This window comes from Apodemus sylvaticus, chromosome 12, assembly GCF_947179515.1.
Source record: "Apodemus sylvaticus chromosome 12, mApoSyl1.1, whole genome shotgun sequence".
NCBI lineage: Eukaryota > Metazoa > Chordata > Mammalia > Rodentia > Muridae > Apodemus > Apodemus sylvaticus.
In genome coordinates this window covers 63,471,963-63,488,459 of record NC_067483.1, presented here as the reverse complement: position 1 = coordinate 63,488,459, position 16,497 = coordinate 63,471,963, and the positions used below count along the sequence as shown (strand labels likewise).

Here is a 16,497-nt window from a genome sequence, read left to right as displayed (position 1 = left end):
TGACAGTGTATGTATGTGTAACAATGTATTTATATGTAAAAAGTATATCCAGTTCTCACAGAGTCCAGAACAGGGCATGGGAACCCCAAGAAGTGTAGTTACAGGTGATTTTAGCCTCCCTGAAGGCGCTGGGAAAGGAGCCAGGTCCTCTGCAGGAGGAGCAAGTGCTCCTAACCACTGAGCCTTCTCTCCAGCCTTGGATTTGTGTCTCGGTATAGGTGAGTTATTTTGTCTTTGTGATACTGTGTTTTGATAATAATTATGAACCAATAATTGTAATACCAAAATTATTGGTTAGAAAATTAATATCTACTAAGATAAATTGTTAGAACTTCTTTTAGACAAAACCAGAAATCAGTTCATTTTTTTCCTCATTGAGCTAGCTCAGGTTACCTCATAGGTCATGACTGATGGATTCATGTATGTGCGTGCCTATGTGCATGTTCTGTGTATATATGTGTATACTGGCAAAGCATTGAGCATGAATGTATTTATTGTATTAAGCAAAGTATATACAAACTCTCTTATCTTAGAATTATATTCTTGAAATAAAACATTAAATAATAAAGTAAGTAAGAATGAGAATCCTTGGGATGGGCCCGTTATTCTGTCTGTGTCTTCGCCTCTTACGACTTGGTCTCTGCTTCCTTTACTTGTCCTCATTCGAGTGCCTAATCCCTCTCCCTCCCTCTCCCCCCTCCCCCTCCCCTCTTCTCCCCCTCCCCCCCTCCCCTCCTCTCTTCTTCCTCTCCCTCTTTCTCTCCTTTCCCTTCTCTCCCCTCCCTCTCTGTCTCTTCTTTCTTTCACTCTGTGTGTGAGTCCACAGCAAAAAGAAAGGCTGTCTACTAGCCAGGAAATATGATCTCACTAGGAAATGGAACTTTTCTTTGCTCCTTTTTGTTGTTGTTGTTCTTTTGTTTTATTTTTGTTTTGTTTTGTTTTTGAGACAGGGTTTCTCTGTGTAGTCTTAACTGTCCTGGAACTCAGTCTGTAGACCAGGCTGGCCTGCCTCTGCCTCCCGAGTGCTGGTATTAAAGGCGTGCACCACCACTGCCCCACTGCCCCGTGAAATGGAACTTTTCAAACCTTGAGTTAAAATTTTAAGACTGCAGATTCATGAAAAACTAATGTTCATATGTTTAAGCTATATAATTTTCTGGCATTTTGTTAGATCTACCCAAATGGATTAAACTGCACATATCGAAGTGCTATCATTTGGAAGCTGCTGAGGTCCTCATTTCTCTTGGGTTACCTCCTTGTGACCTTTTCAGTTACTGGAACAGAGCATAAGGACCGTGACACGCCCCTCAGTATCTGCAGACCTTCTGATGGCGACATGCCCTTATGTCAGGCTTCATTAACCGCTTTATAAACAGTTATTTCACAGGGTCTCACATTCAGTAGTATGTTATATTTTTATCAAAATATTTTGTGTAAATGCCTTACATAAAGCTGTAATTTTCAAGTAATGTAATGTGTATAATATGATAAATCATATACATTGCTCTTAAACAAAATATAATTTATGCTATACAGTATAATGAAAATTAACACAATGGTAAAGGGAATATTCAAAGAATATCTAGGCTCTATATGATCAAATATATATAATATACAATCACAGTAAACGGTGTTCTTAAAGGAATGCAAGAAAATGAAACATTAACATTTGAGGATGATTGTTTTGTTTTGTTAGAATTTTTATTCTTTTTCAGAAAAATTGTTTTTAATCAAAAAATAAGGCTTTCTGTGCTACCTGGGGATGGGTCCATATGGCGTCGTTCTTGGTTCCCATCGTAATGTAAAGGAAAACTTACACAATATCCGGAGCCCTTGACGTCCTGCAGACGAAGGAGGAGGATGTCCTCAAATTCCTTGCTGTAAGAACCCAATTAGGTGGCACCAACCTCCACTTTCAGATGGAACGGTACATCTACAGAAGGAAATGTGACCGTATCGTCATCATAAACCTGAGGAGAACCTGGGAGAAGCTGGTGCTCGCAGCAGAAGCTGGTGCTCGCAGCAGAAGCTGGTGCTCGCAGCAGAAGCTGGTTGCCATTGAGAACCCTGCTGACGTCAGCGTCCTCTCCCCTAGGAACACTGGCTGATCTGTGCTGAAGTTTGCTGCTGCCACAGGAGCCACTCCCATTGCTGGCCGCTTCACACCTGGGACCTTCACTAACCAGATCCAAGCGCCTTCAAGGAGCCACAGCTTCAAGTGGTGACAGATCCCAGGGCGAACCACCAGCCACTCACAGAGGCCTCTTATGTCAACCTGCCCACCATTGCTCTGTGTAGCACAGAAGCTCTCCTGCTCTCTGTGGACACTGCCATCCCATGCCACAACAAGGGAGCTCACTCGGTGGGGCTGATGTGGATGCTGGCCCGGGAAGTACTCCGCAGGTGAGGTACTATCTCCCGTGAGCACCCATGGGAGGCTATGCCTGATCTTCACAGAGGCCCAGAGGAGACTGAGGAGGAGGAGCAGGCTGCTGCCGGGAAGGCTGTGACCAAGGAGGAATTCCAGGGAGAATGGACAGCACCAGCTCCTGAGGTCACTGCTGCCCAGCCTGAGGAGGCCGGCTGGTCTGAGGGTGTGCAGGTGCCCTCTGTGCCCATCCAGCAGTTCCCCACGAAAGACTGGAGTGCACAGCCAGCCACTGAGGACTGCCCAGCGGCTCCGAGTGGGTCGGAGCCAGCACTGAGTGGTCCTGAGCTGCTCTGCACACAGCCGAGCAAAGAGGAAAAAGGCAGAAGGAAAATAAAGTTCCTAAGAGCTTAAAAAAAAAAGTTGGTTACAAAACTATAATAGTGTCTGTTTGGGTCTAGTTACATATTTTCAACATGCCACCTATCCCACTACCTGGGACACTTTTCTTCTCCTTGAGCTGTATTATGTATTATTTAGGATTCTCTCATCAGGGTCATGTGGTGGTGGTAAACATTTACTAGTGTTTACCAGGACCCACCACACCTCTGTCTGTACTGCTCTGTCACCGTGCTAGGGATGGCGTGCAGTGCACAGGCTGCCTGCCTGCTGACTCAGCCCCACCCGCTGTGCTTTGCCAGGGGTAGGCTGGGCTCAGCCTCAGTGCACTGAGGCTGTTGCCTAGGCTAGCTCTGGTCTCGTCCCCTCGGGGGACAGCAGCTTGTCCTTGAAAATCCTTGACCAGTGCTCTGTCCTCTTGGTCTTTAGCTGTTTCAAACTCCATTTGTCTCTTACTTCAGTGTCAGGATATGTTTATGTATAATATGATATGTTTACTTGCCTGTGTGAGTTTATTACTTAACCTGCTTTGTTCACTGAACATTTTCAAATCTGTGGGTTACTAGTTTTCATTAAACCTTGTGAATTTGAAGTTATTCTTTGACTATTGCCTATGCCCCATATTCATATTTTTATTCTCTCTGTTTCTGTCTCTCTTTCTGGAACAAAAAATGAAAAGTATCAAAGGTAAGTTTTCCTCCTAGATCTTTTAGCTGTCTTCTGTATTTTTATGTCCAGGTCTTTACATGGTGGGCAACTATTTTTCTAAATTATCTTCCATTTACTAGTTCTCTCTTTAATCCTGTCTAATCTGCTACTGAATTAACCTGTGAAGGTTTTAGTTTTTGTTTATTGTATTTTTACTTTCCAAAATTTAGTCCAGTTGTATCCATTTTTAAATGAGAAAGTGCGTGCGCATGCGAGTGTGTGGTGTGCACTCATGCACGCATGCGTGCATGCATGGATGCTAGAGGACATCTGACTGCACTTGGGTCTCTCCTTCATCCTTTGGCCCTGAGCATCGAGCTCAGGTTGGTGAGCCTTTGGGGCAGAGGTCTCAGGTGTCCTCCCTGTGTCTCCTTTCCTTTGGACTGCAGCTGTCTGGAGACTGTGTGTTGGGATGATGTGTGCTGGATGATGCTTGTCTCCACAGAGGCATTCACTTTGCTCTCACCAAATGCCTAGAACTCCTGCTACTGTGTGTTGTGTAAATGGACAACTTGAAGATTGGTGGCTGACTCTGGAAGTGTGAAAATGGAGCTATAAATCCATGGGAAGCTTAGTGCATTTGCCTCCCTCTTTTCTGGGAATAAGCTCGCAACCACTGGAGGCTGGCTTTGATATTTGGCCCTTTGACCTGTCAGGACAATCAGAGCTGTGGCTGAGACTTGCACAGATAGCAGGCATGCTGAAGACAGAAGTAGATCCACCATCCTTCATTTTGGTGTCACAGTTTGTCATTAGTTTAAAAGTTCTTTGGTCTTTTGTGATATATTAAAATAATGTATCTAGAATTAAAAATGTTTTCCCTCTGAGGTTAGCCTAATAATCTTTAACTGACTTTTGTTTTGTTTTCTCAAGACAAAGGTTTTTCTGTGTGGCCCTGACTGTCCTAGAAATTATTTTGTAGGCAAGGCTGACTTCAAACTCAGAGATTCTGAGTCTGCTTCCCGAGTGCTGGGATAAAAGCATGTGCTATAACTGCCTGGCTTTAACTAACTAACTTCTTTCTTTCTTTCTTTCTTTCTTTCTTTCTTTCTTTCTTTCTTTCTTTCTTTCTTTCTCTTTCTTTTTAAATGAGAGTTTCTCAGTGAATAATTAATTTTTTCCAAAACGTTTTAATATTTTTCTTTTAAAATTAGCATGTAGTATATAGTTTCATTATATTCTCATGCATATGTGTAATGCATATTGATCATATTTGCCCCATTACTTTTTTATTATGAGGTTTTCTTTTTACCTTCTATATCTCTATTACCACTTTTAGAGACAAACGGCATACTTGTGTTTGCGATTGTTCTAATTCACATAATGTGACGATTTCTACATCCATTCATTTTCCTGCAGAGGACATAATTTCATTGTTCTTGATGCTGAGTAAAACTCTGTTGTGCATGTACACGTCTGCTTTATCCCCTCATCTCTCGTCTGCTGTAAGCACCACCACTGAGTCCATAACCTCCGTGCTATACCGCTGCTGTGGTGAACACGTGAGCAGCTGTCCTGTGGTAAACAGGCCTCTTCTGAATGTATACCTAGAAGCAGTGCAGTTGGCTCATGTACAGTTATTATTTTCACTCTTTGAGGAATCTCCACGCTGGTTTCCATGGTAACTGGACTAATACAAGCCCAACAGCTACACAGACTTCTTTCCTGTGCCTTCGCCAGCATTTGTTGTGGTTTTCCTGGTGATAGCTGTGTTTATTGAGTTGAGGTGGAATCTCTGAGTGCTTTTGATTTGCATTTTCTTGATGACTGGTCTTTTTATTTATTACAAATAAATATTATATTTCTGAAAATGAGTTTTTCATCAGATGATTTGTAGTCATTTTATTTAACCATACTTTTCTTTTGATGTCTCTCACCCTAAAATTATACATAGTTTATGTGTTACTCTGGATTTGGGGAATTTTGTTTTTTTCACTTAAAACTCTGGTTCACTCGCAATTAATTATTGTATATGATGACTATAACTCATGTCTAAATCTTATCATAAAAATATCTCTGTTGTTTCTAGGAACACTGGACATCCAGAGCTATCTTGCACTTCCAGAAGCTGTGTGGTTTGAAGCCGTTGGTGGGAGTGGTGGATGAGTATATAGATGGAATCCTTAATATCTTTCTTTGTGACACGTCCTCACATGAAGATGTGTATTTTCATCACGTCTTGAGGACAGAAGGCCATGCTATCGTATGCCGAGAAAACGCCCCGTCCAAGGTAGAGTGCTTATTTTGTTCAACGTGCTGTGTTTAAATGCCGCCCTTTAGGATAGAAAACTATTTAGTATGGGTCGTTACTGATTTACTCTTCAGTCGTAGGAATGTCTGTTAAGCTCTCAGGATTCTTAATGCAGACACCCTCTTCATTTCCAGGTGGAAACCAGGCCATTACTGCCACCAATAACAAACAACTCCATAGTTTTCCAGTGGTTCTTTGTTGTCCGGTAAAAACTTCTGCTTAAAACAAATCATCTAATCAATCCCTCTAACCCTGAAGTATTTAATTATCTAGTGTTTTCCTAGAGAAGGAAAACATTCTCTTACTTTGACATTAGTGATAACACATCCACACGCTTTCTCGGCTTGCTGCTATTTTTGTAACTAAAGAAGCAACAATATGGAAATTTTCACCTTACCAAGGTTAAGAAATATGCTTGCTCCAGTGCCAGCTGGAGCTGCCAGCTTGTTGTCCTTTTCTGTCGTGTATATAATGAAACACTTCATTCTAGGGCTTCAGGGACCTAAACCCACCAGCACTGTACACAAACTCCAGCTCGGCGCCCGGTGACATGGTCCTGACAGAGCTGGGGCACCCTGCTCAGCAGCACTATTTGAATGAAGATGGGGAGATACTGCAGCAGCCCCAGGTGAGTGCCCTGCGCAGCCTGTAAAGAGTCACCCTCACTGTAGCTATGCCCTCGCCCTCGTTGTAGGTGAGTGAGACGCAGCTTTCCAGATGGAAAAGCTGGGAATCGCTGGGCAGTGCGTGTAACAGTGGCTTCGTCTCTGTGCGTTGGTCCTGCTTCCTCCCAAACACTCCTCTTACGCACCAGATTCTCTTGCTCTCTTTGTGTGGCTGTGGCTCCCCTACACTGAGGATGCCAGCTGACAGCGCCCGAGCTGCCACGGTACCAAGTATCCAGCGTAGGCCTGGGGGATTGACAGAAGACACAGACACAGGTCATTTAGTAAGGAGAATGCCAAAGCTTTACTGAAGGACCAGCAATATATACTAGAGGCCAGGGAAAACAACAGGAAAAAACAATTATAGCCATAGGTCAGGCACCTGGGAAGTCCCTGCCACACCGGGTGGGAAAACAGGAATCAAGCTAAGCCACAGGATGTTCTGCTCTCAGGAAACCTGTGCAAACGGCTCAGCTGGGGGCGTTGAGCCAAGCTCACCGATGCCCAACAGGTCCCCTTTTTTTATTTTATAAGAAGGAATAGCGTCTATCTTAGATCACTTTTTGTCTAACCCTTATTATCTGTCTCTGGGAATCTCTGTCAGTCTCAGAGTCTCTGTCTTAGGTTGGTGTGGACTGTAGAGGAGTTGTTTGTCATAGACTATTTGTGATATAGGCTCAGCCAAATTTGAGTAGATGGATTATCTTGTGTCAAAGACATAAGTACTTGTCTAGTTATTGTTTTGGACTGGGTTTTTTTTTGTTTGTGTATAGGCATTGTTGTATCTGTATCTCTAAATAATTTTTTAATAAGTTGTAACAACCTATTTATAAACTCTTGAAAAGGTATAGAAGACCCTTGAGTTACTTTACTTTAGACAATTGATTTTTAGTTGTTTTGTTAGGTAAAGTTTTCTAAGCCCTAATGGTAGTAGTAGCTGAAATTTAAGTATATACAGTAGGATCATATGGAATCTGATTAGGAAGCCCAGCATAGGGTCTAGTCTGTTAACATTTTTATATTTTATATATTTTATATTTTGACTCTTGTATTTCTATTTATTTTGGCCAACTGAACATATTGTTTTTGGAACTCTCTTTTCTAAAGTAAATACTCTCTCTCACTCAGTATTGTTCAGCATAATTGTTGTCAATCTCTAGGAGTCAAATTAGAAGTAGCATATGGTTTAAAAATGGCTGAGGTGCTGGCGGTAACCATGCGGGCCTGGCCACCGCTGCCGAGGTGAGCGCTGCCTGTCTGAGCGTTGGCCCCAGCGAAGCTCGTTAGCTGCGGGGGGCCGCCGAGGTCGTGCGGGAGGGCGCTGAGGGCCGCGGAGCTCGGAGCGCGCAGGACCTCGCAGCAGACATGTCTCTGGTGGCGGAAGCGTTCGTCTCCCAGATCGCAGCCATTTTTGCAGATGTGTAATCTGCCTGTCAAAGTGGTGTGTAGGGCAAATGCGGAATATATGTCTCCATCTGGAAAAGTACCTTTTATTCATGTGGGAAATCAAGTAGTGTCAGAACTTGGCCCAATAGTCCAGTTTGTTAAAGCCAAGGGCCATTCTCTTAGTGATGGGTTGGATGAAGTCCAAAATGCAGAAATGAAAGCCTACATGGAATTGGTCAACAATATGCTGCTGACTGCAGAGTTGTATCTCCAGTGGTGTGATGAAGCTACAGTCGGGGAGATCACTATTGCTAGGTATGGCTCTCCTTACCCTTGGCCTCTGAACCACATTTTGGCCTATCAGAAGCAGTGGGAAATCAAGCGTAAGATGAAAGCTATTGGATGGGGTAACAAGACTCTGGACCAGGTCTTGGAAGATGTAGACCAGTGCTGCCAAGCCCTTTCCCAAAGACTGGGAACACAACCATACTTCTTCAATAAGCAACCTACTGAACTTGACGCTCTGGTTTTTGGCCATTTGTACACCATTCTTACCACACAGTTGACCAGTGATGAACTTTCTGAGAAGGTGAAAAACTATAGCAACCTCCTTGCTTTCTGTAGAAGAATTGAACAGTACTACTTTGAAGACCGGGGTAAAGGCAGGTTGTCTTAGAGTTGTATGCCAATTAGGTATTTTAAAAATCTAACTTTTGAAATATGTATTACTTGAACAATATGGTAGTAGTTGCAGGATCTCAAAACCAAAAACACTGTTTTTTGAAACCTCAAAAAATGCATAATGTCATATATGTGTTCTTTGTACTGTTGTGTACACTTTGATTTTGAATTGTTTGATTTGTTACATTATGTTCTATAGCTTGACATTTTCTTTCTTTATGAGCATATAAAAATAAACCTTAAGCAACTGAAAAAAAAATAAAATAAAAATGGCTGAGGTAAAAGGGGCCAAAGGTCTGTAGGAAGAAACAGCTTTTTTTAAAGGCTCTTTAACTCTTTAAAACTCAAAGGTGCAAGAAATAGATTTAGAAAATAAATTACTTTTTTGGTGTTCATTTTTTTATAACACCAATTAAAGGTTGGATAAGGTTTATATGTTGGAAGAGCGGAAGCCCCCCCCCCCTTCTTTAAGAAAAGGATTTTTACTAGGTGGATTTTTTCCTAGGTGGTTGAGAAGCAGACACTCTTTGTTCTTTGTATTTTTTTTATTTTAGTTTTAATTTTTTTTTTATCTTTTTTCCTAAAATCTCTTTCTCCTTTTTAGCTAATTTTGACTCACTCTCTGATTTGGATGTCCTTAAAGATTTCTTTGAGGCATCATCTTATGTTGTTTTGAACGTTCTTTAAACCTTAAACATCTGTTTCTTAACCTTAGCATTAGTATTTAAGAGAGCATCTCTGACTAGTTTCTATAAGGAGAAGGTAGTCACAGGAATGCTTTTTGGCTCCTCTTTTTGAAATGTCTTTGGTAAATCTGTTTTAACCTGGTCTCAATCTAGGATATTTAAGTCACCGCTATGAATAAACTAGGTTTTTTTAAAATCTTAATAAATTTTTTAGCTGTTTTAACCTTAATCTCAGTGCTCTGTTGTTTAAGCAAATTTATTAGTTGATTTATTAATTGTAAGGTGGAACTTGTCTCTATTGCGAGATCTTGTATTTACTTGTTTGATGTAGTTTTTACTTTTACTTTGTTTGTTGTGTCAAATTTTTTTAAAATGTTTTTCTCCTTTTGTTGGCCGACTTCTTTTGGACCAATCTCATTAGGAGCTCCTCTTTCTTTCCATCTCAGTGGGACCTCCACTGGACAGCGCCTGTGCTGCCATGGTACCAAGTATCCGGCCTAGGCCTGGGGGATTGACAGAAGACACAAGCATGGCTCATTCTGTAAGGAGAATACCAAAGCTTTACTGAGGGGCCAGCAATATATACTAGAGGCCAGGGAAAACAACAGGAGAAAACAATCCTAGCCATAGGTCAGGCACCTGGGAAGTCCCTACCACACCGGGTGGGAAAACAGGAATCAAGCTGAGCCGGATGTTCTGCTCTCAGGAAACCTGTGCAAAAGCTCAGCTGGGGGCGTTGAGCTAAGCTCACCGATGCCCAACACTGACGCTAGCCTTTTAAAAATATTCTGATTGCATTCACGGATTGTGTGTGTGTTTAGGCATGTTGATTGCATTCACGGATTGTGTGTGTGTGTATAGCCTGTGCATGCCTCAGTGCACGTTTGGAGGTCAGAAGAAAACTTGTAGAAGTTGGTTCTCTCTTTCTACAGGGGTCAAGCTCGGGCTGACAGACTCGTGACAAGTGCTTTCACCCACTAACCATCTTACTACTCATTGTACCACTCAGCTTATTGAGTGTTCTTAGCTTTTATACTCTATAAAATTGGCCGGCTCTCCCACCATGGTAATGACAGTATTATAATAAATTTCCATTAACGTGTATTACTTCACCCCCCAAATAGAAACAGTTCTTGAACTGGTATTGTATCCCAGGCACCCAGAGGTGCTCCCATAGCTAACTTAGTCTTCAGAGCACAAAGGGAAGGTGAGGCCCACAGCAAGAAGTCAGTGCTTCTTGAACAAAGACATATCCTGAGTCTGACAGCCATGGCAGTGGATACTGCGCTAAGAGTGGTTGATGTTTTAAATTTAAGGCTCAAAAGTGTTTTGCTTGATGACACAAGGTGTTTTATTTTCTTTGCATGTAATGGAATATAAATGTTTAGTAGGCACATCTTTGCATTTTAGAGATGGTAAAGCCTTTTTTTTTTAAGCATTTACTGATTATTAAAAAGATTGAAAGGCAAGGCCATTTTGACTATGCTTTTAACTTGTTATGCAGACTGTGCAGCAGCGCCCCCTCTAACCCCAGCGCCCCCTCTAACCCCAGCGACCCCTCTAACCCCAGTGTCCCCTCTAACCCCAGTGTCCCCTCTAACCCCAGTGTCCCCTCTAACCCCAGTGCCCCCTCTAACCCCAGCGACCCCTCTAACTCCAGCGACCCCCTCTAACCCCAGCACCCCCTCTAACTCTAGCGACCCCCTCTAACCCCAGCACCCCCTCTAACCCCAGTGACCCCCTCTAGGGCCAGCACGCAGGAGCCCTGAGCAAGAAGGTCACAAGTGTGAGACCTGCCTAAGCAACATAGCTAGATTTTGTCTCAGACAAACACACAAAAATATGAATGGCTCCTGCTGCATTTCAAAAAGTAGTAGATTGGCCCGGGGACCAGATAAATGGCTCAGTGGTTAAGACAGACCACTTGCTCCTTTTGCAGAGGACCTGTGTTGGTGCCCAGCACCCAGCTGGTGGCTCAAAACTGCTTGTAACTTTAGTTCCGGGGGATCCAGTTCTCTCTTCTGGCTCCTTGGGAAAAATGCACACATGTAGTACACATAGAGTCAAATCATTCATATACATAAAATTAAAATCATTAAAAATTTTAAATGACGTATTTATTTTATGAATGTTTTGCCTGCATATAAGTAATGTACCACAGTGCATCCGATGCCCATGGAAGTCAAAGAGAGCATCGGAGCCCTGGGAAACGGAGCTATGCATGGATGGTCCTGAGCCACCTTGTGGGTTCTGGGAATCAAACACGAGTCCTCTGCAAGAGCAACAAGTGCCTTTAACCACTGGCCATCTCTCCAGCTCTCTAAAATTGTTTGTAATTAATTTGGTTTGTTTGGTCTACAACAAGCCTGAATCTTTCTTAATCATTATTAATGCATTGGAAGAATTGTCTTTCATCATTCTTGAATAGTGAATTTAATTCACTGTTTAACCTTTTTAGAATATCTTATTATCTGCTATCTTCAAATAATAGTTTGGATCTAGAAATAAAATACCATCTTTTGTGCAAAAGAAAAAAAAGTGTAAACTCTCCTGATTGAGTTTGTGTTTTGGTGCAGCCAAGCTCTGTGTGCTGTGCACATGCACACCCACTGTGAACCCACGCTTGCCCATTGCTGCTGCATTTGAGTGTCCTGACTGTGCACGCAGCATCCTCACTGCATCCCCTCACATGGTCTCCTTCCTGTCATCTGCACGCCACCTCTCTATGATGGCTGTACTGGGAAGACCGCACTGCCTTTACCTGACCATGTGTCTCCTGGAGTTTTAGTTCTTCAGTTCTGGAACCTTTGAGTTCTTTTGTAGCTACAGGGTATCTTGTAGACACTTGCTAACATGCCCAACAATGGTAGTTTTCTGATACAGTTGAACAGAATGAAAAGACAGGAAAATGGGTAAAATTAAAGAGAGAGAGACAGAGAACATCTGTGTGCATGAACTATAGAGTAAAATTTCCACCAAAGTTTATAGGAATGCAGATTTTGGAAACAGCATTAATGTAGAAAATGATTTCTCTCTTATATCTACTAGCAAGATATTAATGATGAAAAGTCTATAAGTCACCTTAAATCTGCACCCAAGGAATTATTAAAGGATTGTAAATTGAGTTCATTGAAAACACATAAGAGCTGTGAAGAGGATTCACAGTGGTCCATCCTGCAGCCTAAGGATCCGAAGGAAGAAAATGAGGTAAGAGAAGAAGGTGGGCTTTAAATTCAGTTAATTCATAAATGACAGCGCCTGGAAATCAGCGGTCTGCAGGCTCTACCGCTTTCATCTGTGAGTGCTACTCTATGACACTGAATTACAGATGATCTCCTTAACAGTCCCCAAGACTGCAGCTGGTCCCAGCAAAGCAGAGCACTGCGGGGCCAGATGTGCAGGTTCCTATCCCAAAACTGAGTCAGAATGCCCTTATCAGAGGCCTTGAGAAGCAATAGTACGAAAACTCAGCAGAAAATGTATTTCTATTTCTTGGAGAACATATTTTTGTTTTAATCAAGTGTTTATATGTCCCTCATGACACCTGCATTTTTGGTTTTCTAAAACAATCATTTTCTAAAACATCTTGTTTTGCTGTTGTTTTGAAATTTATTTCATTAAATAACATCTTTATTATTTCCTGATTTTACAGTTTAAGTGTCTTTGGATTTCTTGGCATGCAAGAAAATTTTCATCCCTTCACCACACATAAACTTAACCTTCCTTCCCCTCCCCCACCATCTGTCTTACTACAGTATATTGAACTTTAATTAAACCATTCGGTATCAGTGCTATTTCTGCTGACCCAAATAGTATGCTAGGACACGTTTCATGTATAATTTTAAGTGATCTTTTGTTTGTTCTTTGAAAATTTGATAGCATGTTTTTATTGTATTCTTTCTCTTCCCCTAACTCCTCTCAGATCCCCCCTCCCTATCTAAGCAGCTTCATGCTCTTTTTCTAAAAGAAAATGGAGTTCACTTAGTGTTGGCCGGCTGCTCCTGAGCATAGGGCCTGCCCTGGGATGTGTGTCATTCCACTGAAGTGACCTCTCCCTCTCCCATCAGCTGTCAGTTGAGGTAGCTTCTTGGTAGAAGTGGGATTTGTGCCCAGGTTCCCTCTCCCATGGTAAGATGGTCTAGTTTGAGTTTGTGCAGGTCTTATGCATGCTATCATGAGCTTTATATTGATATTTTTTTATTTTTAAATTAACTACAGTAACATTGACTTTATTTTGGAGTATTTGTCTGTCAGTTTTAATACCTGTATAGCTTTATGTATTCAACACTACAGTCAGGGTGCAGAATAGCTCCAGCACCCGGAATACCCTGGTGCCTCCCTGGTTTTAGTCACAGTTTCTCACAGTTTTGTCACTCTGGTCCCTTTCAAGACTAGCATATAAGAGAATGCTAGGAGTGGCCTTGTAATGCAGCCTAATACCTTTGAGTACTTCACGTGTATCCAAGTTGTTGATAGATCAAAACTTTTGTGTTCTGAGTGGTATTGATTGTATTAGCTTTATCATAGTTTGCGTATCCATCCTCAGCCAATGTTTATTTGAATTGTTTCCTGGTTCAAGTAATTATGAATAGAGCTATTAGAAGTGTTCATACACATTTTTGTTGGCATGTTGGGTTTTTTTGTGTGTGTGTATGTATGTACGCTTATGTGCGTGTGTACCTAAATTTCATTTATACGTAGGCCTGGGGGGTTACGTGGCAGTGTTTGGCAGACTGCTCTATAATTTTGTGTCCCCAGCAGTAGTGTGTGTGTTCTGGGTGTTGTATGTTCTTCCCAGCACTTGCTGTTAGTAGCCAAGAATTTTTTTTGAGCTCCTCTGAGAAACATACAGTAACATCACAGAGTGCTTTTGACGTGTTTCCCTAATGGTGCTGAATGTCCTTTCATGTGCTGACTTGGTCAATGTCTGTTACTCTTTTGCCCATTTCTTTAGCACATCCTTCATTTCCTCCACTGTTTTGAGTTTTTGTCCATGTCCCAGGTGTGCGACCTTGGCCAGGTGGTGGTGTCCACACATGCTGTCCTCTGTAACTTGTCCCCTCAGTGCCTCTCACACAGCAGCAGAAGCTTTCACTTTAGAAAGTCCAACCCAACAGCTATTTTTTCCTTATTTGTGTCTAGTGACTTTTTAGCACAGGTGTGAGGATAGAATTCACAGTTGCATTAGCACCATTTTGTCCAGAAAACTCCTGTTTCTACAGAATTGCCTTTAAAGCTTCACAAAAAAAAAAAAAAAGAAGTCAGTTGTTGGTTTGTATGACTCAATAACTACTCTGAATTCTGAGCCATTGATCTGTGGTCTGTACTTTTTCATTATCACACTGTCTTGATTACCTTGCTTGGGTTTATAAAACCTCTTTAAATCAAGCAATGTGGGGCTGGAGAGACAGCTCATCAGCCGGGAGCACTAGCTGCTCTTGCAGAGGACCCAGGTTTGGCTTCCAACACCCAGTGGCTCACAGTGGTCTGTAACTCTGGTTCCATGGGATCCGATGCCCTCCCTAGCCTTCACAGGCATACATGTGGTGTGTATATATGCATGTAAGGTACTCACACATACAAATGAAAAGAGAACCAGGAAGTGTGAGTACTCAGATTTTATCATTTTTAAATTATTTTGAATATTCTTTTAACCTTTAGAATCATTGTGTCTGGGTCTTAATTTTGCCTGCTGTCATTCTTTGTTCAAATTTATGTTGTAATTAATTTGCTTGATTTGCATTTAGTTTTCTTTTCTTCTAATTGTTAAGGTGGAAGTTTAGATTGTTGAGACCTTTTTAGTAATATCCACAGCTGTAGTATCTGTGTACAGTTAAGCCACACTGTACAAATTTGAATGTTTTATTATTTTCAGCTAGTAGTTTTTTACATTTCTTTTGAACTATGGGATTATTTAGGATTATTTAATTTACAAGTATTTTGAGATTTTCTTGTTTTCTTTTGTTATTTTCTATGTAGTATATCATGATCTGGGAGCATATTTTGTATAATTTCAAGTCTTTACATTGCTAAGTGTGGTTTTGTCAACACAGGATGTAGTCTTTTGTCTAATGTCCTTGTACCTTTGGAAAGAATGTATATTCTACTTTGGGTGGAAAGTTCTGTGGATATTTGGAAGTTGCTTTCGGCTCTCCTGTATGATTGGCTACAGTATTGATTACTGGAAAGAATGTCCAAGTCTACTCTGTTTCTCCTTTTTCTGTTGTATTTTAAGCCTCTGTTTGTTCAGGTGTTGTCTATGATCTAGGATTATGTTTTCTCACTAATGCTTATCCGTAGGAAATGTCTATGTTTACAGTGATTGTCTGGTACAGGAACCTGCACCTCATTCCTCTATGTGTGTCTGCCAAGAGTTATCTTTTTCCCTCCTTTTACTTCTAGCCTACTCAGTGATCATATTGAAGTTTCTTGAGACAGAATGTCATTTACTCATTTTTAAAAGCCCACTGGTTATCTTTAGACTTTATTCTTTGTGATTACTGTGTTTTGGATTGGTGTTATGTTTTCATTAGCTATTCCTGACTCTGATGACTCTGCTCTCCCTTCCCTGCTGCTGCTTACATTTAAGGAATTTACCTTTTTTTTTTTAATGTTTCTATTGTAGTTGTTTCTATAATTTTATTTACTTATTTATTTTACTTACTCACTTTACATCTTGCTCACTGCCCCCTCCCTGTCACACCCTCTCACAATCCTTCCTCCCATCCCCCCCCTGCTTCTCCTTAGAGCAAGTGGTGGCCCCTGCTGGGTATCCTCCTACCCTGGCATTTAAGTCTATGCAAGGCTAAGTGCTTCCTCTCCCTGAGACCAGACAGGGAAGCCTAGCTTGAAGAGCACATTACAAGACAGGCAGCAGCTTTTGGGACAGCCCCAGTTGTTCAGAACTGACATGAAGACCAAGCTGCACATCTGCTACATATGTGTGGGAAGGGCTAGGTGCAGTCTGAGTGTGCTCTTTGATTGGTGGTTCAGTCTCTGAGAGCCCCAAGGGCCCAGGTTAGCTGACTCTGTTTTTGACCATCCTGTGGAGTTTCTGTCCCTCTGGGCTTGCAATCCTTCCTCCTGTTCTTCCATTAGAGTCCCTAAACTCCATCCACTGTCTGTGTCCCTCTGAGTCAGCTGCTGGGTGAGCCTCTCAGAGGACAACATGTTCCTGTTTGCAAGCGTAACAGAGTATCATTGATAGTGTCAGGGATTGGTGCTTGCCCATGGGATGGGTCTCAAGTTGGGCCAGTCATTGGTTGGACATTCCCTCAGTCTCTGCTCCATCCCCATCCCTGCATTTCTTGTAGACAGGATATGTTTTGGATCAAAAGTTTTATAGGGAGGGCT

The 16,497-nt window shown here is 41.8% G+C and overlaps 2 protein-coding genes across 3 annotated transcripts in view; both read left to right on the top strand.

The window, feature by feature from the left end:
* Tdrd5 (tudor domain containing 5) overlaps positions 1 to 16,497 on the top strand; it is a 56,189-nt gene that overhangs the window by 26,389 nt on the left and 13,303 nt on the right. For both annotated transcript variants that reach the window (XM_052200976.1, XM_052200975.1), the window contains exons 11-13: positions 5,505 to 5,705; positions 6,217 to 6,354; positions 12,193 to 12,351. In XM_052200976.1, the coding sequence (XP_052056936.1) occupies positions 5,505 to 5,705; positions 6,217 to 6,354; positions 12,193 to 12,351 (498 nt within the window). The remainder of the gene's footprint in view (positions 1 to 5,504; positions 5,706 to 6,216; positions 6,355 to 12,192; positions 12,352 to 16,497) is intronic.
* LOC127697720 (metaxin-2-like) lies at positions 6,586 to 8,568 on the top strand. The gene is made up of 2 exons (XM_052201027.1): positions 6,586 to 6,631; positions 7,666 to 8,568. The coding sequence occupies exons 1-2, from the start codon at positions 6,586 to 6,588 to the stop codon at positions 8,451 to 8,453; spliced, it is 834 nt and encodes a 277-aa protein (XP_052056987.1). The 3' UTR covers positions 8,454 to 8,568.

Coding starts and splice junctions, on each gene's coding strand:
- LOC127697720 (XM_052201027.1), top strand. CDS start 6,586: ATGCCAGCTGACAGCGCCCGAGCTGCCACGGTACCAAGTATCCAGC. Junction 6,632..7,665: donor CACGGTACCAAGTATCCAGC/GTAGGCCTGGGG, acceptor CGTTGGCCCCAG/CGAAGCTCGTTAGCTGCGGG.